The sequence below is a fragment of the Salvia splendens genome, chromosome 8 (genome assembly GCF_004379255.2).
Source record: "Salvia splendens isolate huo1 chromosome 8, SspV2, whole genome shotgun sequence".
NCBI lineage: Eukaryota > Viridiplantae > Streptophyta > Magnoliopsida > Lamiales > Lamiaceae > Salvia > Salvia splendens.
Genome location: NC_056039.1, coordinates 9,550,636 through 9,556,119, shown reverse-complemented (window position 1 = coordinate 9,556,119; position 5,484 = coordinate 9,550,636). Strand labels below are relative to the sequence as shown.

General features: G+C 33.2%; 1 protein-coding gene across 1 annotated transcript; it reads left to right on the top strand.

Annotated features, from left to right (window-relative positions):
• Positions 1–3,215: 3,215 nt before the first annotated feature.
• On the top strand, positions 3,216–5,155 carry LOC121745640 (60S ribosomal protein L10-like). Its single transcript, XM_042139625.1, has 4 exons — positions 3,216–3,348; positions 4,085–4,586; positions 4,683–4,764; positions 4,916–5,155. Exons 1-4 carry the CDS (start codon positions 3,339–3,341, stop codon positions 4,979–4,981), a joined length of 660 nt encoding a protein of 219 aa, XP_041995559.1. The 5' UTR covers positions 3,216–3,338; the 3' UTR covers positions 4,982–5,155.
• Positions 5,156–5,484: the final 329 nt, after the last annotated feature.

Genomic DNA, 5,484 nt, shown 5'->3' with positions numbered 1-5,484 from the left:
AAATAAATCTAAAAGATTAAATTAATGATTCTGAATACTAAATCTTTCTTTTTTTTTTTTACCAAATTTCAAACTAATCAAACGGAGATAACAAGCTTTTCTAAAATGATGCATCACATCATAAAAGAACATATGTAAGATGTATGCAGCATTTAATTGAGCAAATTGTGAAGTTTGGTTAAATTTTGGTTCTTCCCGTTGTTCCCACATTGCATCTGTGAAAATCAGATGGAAAATCATGAAGTTTGGATTTTTTTTCTCAAGTATTCTATAATGATTTTTTGTGAAATTGTAGTATGTGATTTGGAGGCAGTTGTATCTCATTTTGAAGCCGAAAATCATACGTACATTTTATGACCGATAAATTAAACAATGATATCACTCATTAAAAAAAATGATATCATGTAAAATGTGAATAATATAGTATTATGCATAGGTGACTCGAAGTTTTCACCATGGAACAAGAACAAATTTAAATATTATAAATTTTTTAATTAAAATTTAAAATTATGAAACAAATCAGAATTTAACAAAACTTTTAATTTATTTTTTATAGCTATTTAGCCCTACTTAATAAATGCAAATGTAATGCGCACAAAAAAAAAAGTTACGTTTATTATCCTGCAATAAATAAAAGGAGCTCCAAGACTTACTTTATTCGGTGTTGAAAACTCATAAGCTAGCTCAAGTGCTCAACTACTAAAATAAAATTGACAAAACACTGCATTAAGTTCAATAGCCTTTCACAGGCAAAACTCAAAATTAGGAAGTTTTCAGTATCTGTGATCCATCTTCTCCTTCTCCAGATACCATTGCACATATCTGCAAACCACAAAACACGTAGTACTAAATTATCAACAGATTGCAGATATCATACATTTGATGCGATCACCAGCAAAAACTCAAAAACTGCTCTTCCACGCCAATGGATAATAACAATCACAATTCACACACGCCTTTCCAAAAAAAGGCTCCAAACGTAACCTAATGTTGTAATGTGGTGATCTGATCGGCTACAGACGATGATCGAAGAAGATGTGAGGCATTAATAAATGAGAAATTCTTACGAATGTGTGCCGACGAGCGGACCGAGCAGGAGAATGGTGCTGATCCAATTCTCGGTGATCTTGTGGGAGATCTTGCCGGCCAAACCCTTCCAGAGGCCGGGCATCACCTTCTGCTGGAACGGCGACAGCGCGTATGTCACCGACTTCATCTTCACCGGTATTTTCCCCATTTTCTCTTTCTCTCAATTCGCACACCAATTACATAGGGTTTGCTAAAGCAATACGTATTTGTATTGGAAAATTCTATTGATCCGAATCCGATTGATCCGGGCTACTCGACATTGCATTGTTCTCTTCTTTTTATTTTTCTTTCTATTTTTCCTTTTTTTTCTTTTATAATATTTTATCGTTCAACCGCAAATAATTTTGGTTTATAAAAATGTACATATCATTTATTTTCCTTAAACTTTTTACAATAAATATATCTCAAAGTAATTATAATTAAAAAATACCAATGTATTTATATTTTTAAAGGTTGTATTCCAAAAGAAATTGTGTGGAACATTGGAGTTCTAAGGGCAAGGGGAGAAGGTATATAGAAAATGTATATTTTGTATTTACCTTCTTAAAAAGTGAAATATACCCTTTTAAAAAGTAACATATTCCAAAGGGAAATGGAATATAGAAATGTAAATTATTTTATTTTTAATGCATTAAAACATATAAAGTGTAATACCTTCTCAAATACCTTTCCCCTTGGAGAAAGGTTTTTCATGAAAAGAAGGCAAATGTGGTAGTTATAAGATTTTGAGTAAATGTTAAAATTAGTCCTGAACATACAGCCATTATACGATTTTGGTCGTAGACATTATGTTTTGAATTTTTGCATCCCAAACATTTCAACTCGTATCACAATCGGTCCAAAACTGACGGTTCCATTAAATTGTAACGGTCAACGTCTTTAAATGCAATTTCGACCCAATTAAGCATTTTAATTATATTTTTTTTTATTATTCTGAAAATAAAAATTAATATATTAAAATGCTTAATTGGGTCAAAATTGCATTTAAAGACGTTGACCGTTACAATTTAACAGAACCGTCAGTTTTGGACCGATTGTGATCCGAGTTGAAATGTTTGGGATGCAAAAATTCAAAAGATAATGTCTATGACCAAAATCGTAAAATGATCATATGTTCATGACCAATTTTAGCCTCTACTCTAATATTTTACCTCTCCATTAATGGGGAGTTAAAGATACCTCCTCAAAATGGGAAAATGTATAATACATTTCCCATTGGAGAATGATTTTTCATGAAAAAAGGTAAATATGGTAGTTATATTAGTTTACCTCTCCCCTTGGAGATGGTCCTTATGCATTCATAATGTATGCCAGCATCGGTCATATTCGGAAGTCGGAATATTTTTGTTGAGCACAAATTTAAATATTTTGAATGTTGTAGGTTTTGCAATCATATGTATGTTGGAACTCAGATAAGTGATATTTATATTCAATTCAATAATAATAATAATAATAAAATAAATGACTTATTTACACAATTGAACCTCTTTCTGAATGTTCTTCGAGGGTTAGACTGTTAAAAAGTTGAAAAGCATTATTAGAAATATATCAAAGATCCTTGAATCTCAAAAATCTCATAGCATCCATTGCTAAATAAGTATAATTTTGAGGTATAGCTTCTTTTATTGTTGGCAGTGTTATTCCTTTTAGCTCTTTGAGAGCTTTCACAATGTATGATTCTTTACATAGACTTCTTTTAAAATTTAGTATTTGTTGAAACAAATAGTACTAGTATTTTATTATCGCAAAGGCCATATAACTAAGCATTCGTTTTCGACACATTTATTATTTTAACAGTACCAATTTCTTTATAGTCATGGTTAAATAACCTATTTATTTTAATAACAGAAAAATATCTCAAAAATCCTACCGAATATACATCTATTTTGTTGCTTCAATAGTTTATAAAATATGTTGAAATTAAAATCTTAGTACAAAGTTTTGGCAATCTAGAGCATAACATCAATACAAATGTTATAAAACAAATTACCGAACTTTCTTTTCAAAAAAAATATTATTGAAGTATATTATCATAGAACTTTGTGTTTATTTCCTTTTTATTTTCTTGAATATAAAATGTTGAAAATAGCCCAATAATTTTGTTAGCCCACGAAAAAAGTCAGATTGTGGAGTCGGTGACCCATCTGACATAATCCAATACGTAAGCCCACCACCCACCATTTCCTGTAAATTCCCATCAACCCTAGTTTCTCATTTTGCAGGGGGCGGAGCAACCACACACATTCGCCATGGGAAGAAGTAAGTTTGTCCACCTGATTCTTATATTTTTGTTTTTACCGTATACAGTGTTGTTGATTTTATAACTAGATTTGACGTGGTTTTGCTGCTATTTTGCAACATTCGGTCTCAATCTGTAAATCATCATGATAATTGTGGCGGAGCTTCACTAAGAATTTATGATTCTGGAATATTGATGTTGTTGGTATTAGAGAATGATTGGTTTTTTAGAAGAGCACGGCCGACTTTCGTTTGCTTTTAGGCTTAAGTGTTTTTCCTTTAGTTTCACTATTAAGAAAATGTAATTTATCTGAGCTTTAAGTTAGAGATTCTTCAATTGAGTTTCAGATTGATTGCATTTTGTAGAAGAACACGACTGATTTGCGTTTGACGTTTAACTGTTTTTGTGTCAGTTTCAGTGTTCAGAACATTTTTATTGAGCGTTAGAGATTCTTCAATTGGTTTTTTAAGCTCATGTCTTTTTCATCTAAATATGAGATTTTTGATGTAGAAGATTTTGTGACATGTTGAACTGCGTTTTCTCTTCATAGTTATCTGAGTTGTAGTCATGAAAGTTTGGTTTTCATTAGTGTTACAACCTATAACTGCTCTTTTTCATTGGATATGTCTTAATGTATTCTTTAAATATATATATATATATTACCTGACTCTGCTAAAGTTCGTATGTGAATAAATTTTTTTGTTTCTTGTGTTTAGTTTGTATGTGATTGTAATGTACTGGATTTTTGTTTTGTAGGGCCAGCAAGGTGCTATCGTCAAATCAAGAATAAGCCATACCCAAAATCACGGTTCTGCCGTGGTGTGCCTGATCCCAAGATCAGGATCTATGATGTGGGTATGAAGAGGAAGGGTGTCGACGAATTCCCATTCTGTGTCCACTTGGTCAGTTGGGAGAAGGAGAACGTGTCCAGCGAGGCACTTGAAGCTGCACGTATCGCTTGCAACAAGTACATGACCAAATTCGCTGGAAAGGATGCTTTTCACTTGAGGGTTAGAGTCCACCCCTTCCATGTGCTGCGTATCAACAAGATGTTGTCGTGTGCTGGAGCTGATAGGCTCCAGACCGGTATGAGGGGTGCTTTTGGCAAGCCTCAGGGTGTGTGTGCTCGTGTGGCCATTGGGCAGGTTCTCCTCTCTGTCCGCTGCAAAGACAACAACAGCCAGCATGCACAAGAGGCGTTGCGTCGCGCCAAGTTCAAGTTCCCTGGCCGTCAGAAGATCATTGTCAGCAGGAAGTGGTACGGCTCTTATATTTGCATTGTTTACCTTCATTATGCATAATTTTGTTCATTTGCAGTATCTGACCTATTATGTTTTGCTTGTCTAAATTTCAGGGGCTTCACTAAATTCAACCGAAGTGATTATGTGAGGTGGAAATCAGAGAACCGAATTCAACCTGATGGTGTCAATGCCAAGGTAATAATGTCTTAATTCATTTTTGATTTTTTTCAATAATGTAACTAGAATGCTGATTTTATTATTCTAAGACAATCACGATATCTGTTTAATTGTAACTAGAATGCTTGATCAGTTAATAATGTCTTAATTCATTTTTGATTTTTTTCAGCTTTTGGGTTGTCATGGTATTTTGGCGGACCGTAAACCAGGAAGTGCGTTTTTGACAGCGGTTTAAGCTGATGCAGAAGATGATAGCCTATAATAATATCGTCCATGAGAGCTAGACTTTATGCTGACTTTGCTGTCATATTCTATTGCATGTTGTTTTCATTTATTTACTTTTTGACTCGTGTTGGAACTATCACCAAAGAAGATTTCTTTCTTATTTTATGAAGAATTTTGTTTTAAACTTGTGTTTCTTGTTTAATGGGTTGCTGTATTCTTTGATGCACGCTTAGTTACTTGGATTGTGATTATCTGCTTTGTTGGATTAAACTATGTTATTTTTATGTTCCAAGCATTGGATTATGTCAAATCTAGGTTACTAGTATTATTTACTTGTATATCTAGATTGAATACTATTGTGTAATACTTAGAATTGTTGAGACCTCTGCTGATTTCTCCATCTGGTTGGTGTTTGTTTTTCTCTTCTTAGGTTTTTCGTCTGCATCAGATGCTACGGTACTAGTGGAGTACCATTTTTGTTTAGGCACTCTAATCCTTACTATGTAACTTGCG

Bases quoted from the DNA above. Each gene is read 5' to 3' on its own strand.
- LOC121745640 (XM_042139625.1), top strand. The intron at 4,587-4,682 runs GTACGGCTCTTA...TCTAAATTTCAG, and splicing joins ATCATTGTCAGCAGGAAGTG to GGGCTTCACTAAATTCAACC. The intron at 4,765-4,915 runs GTAATAATGTCT...GATTTTTTTCAG, and splicing joins CTGATGGTGTCAATGCCAAG to CTTTTGGGTTGTCATGGTAT.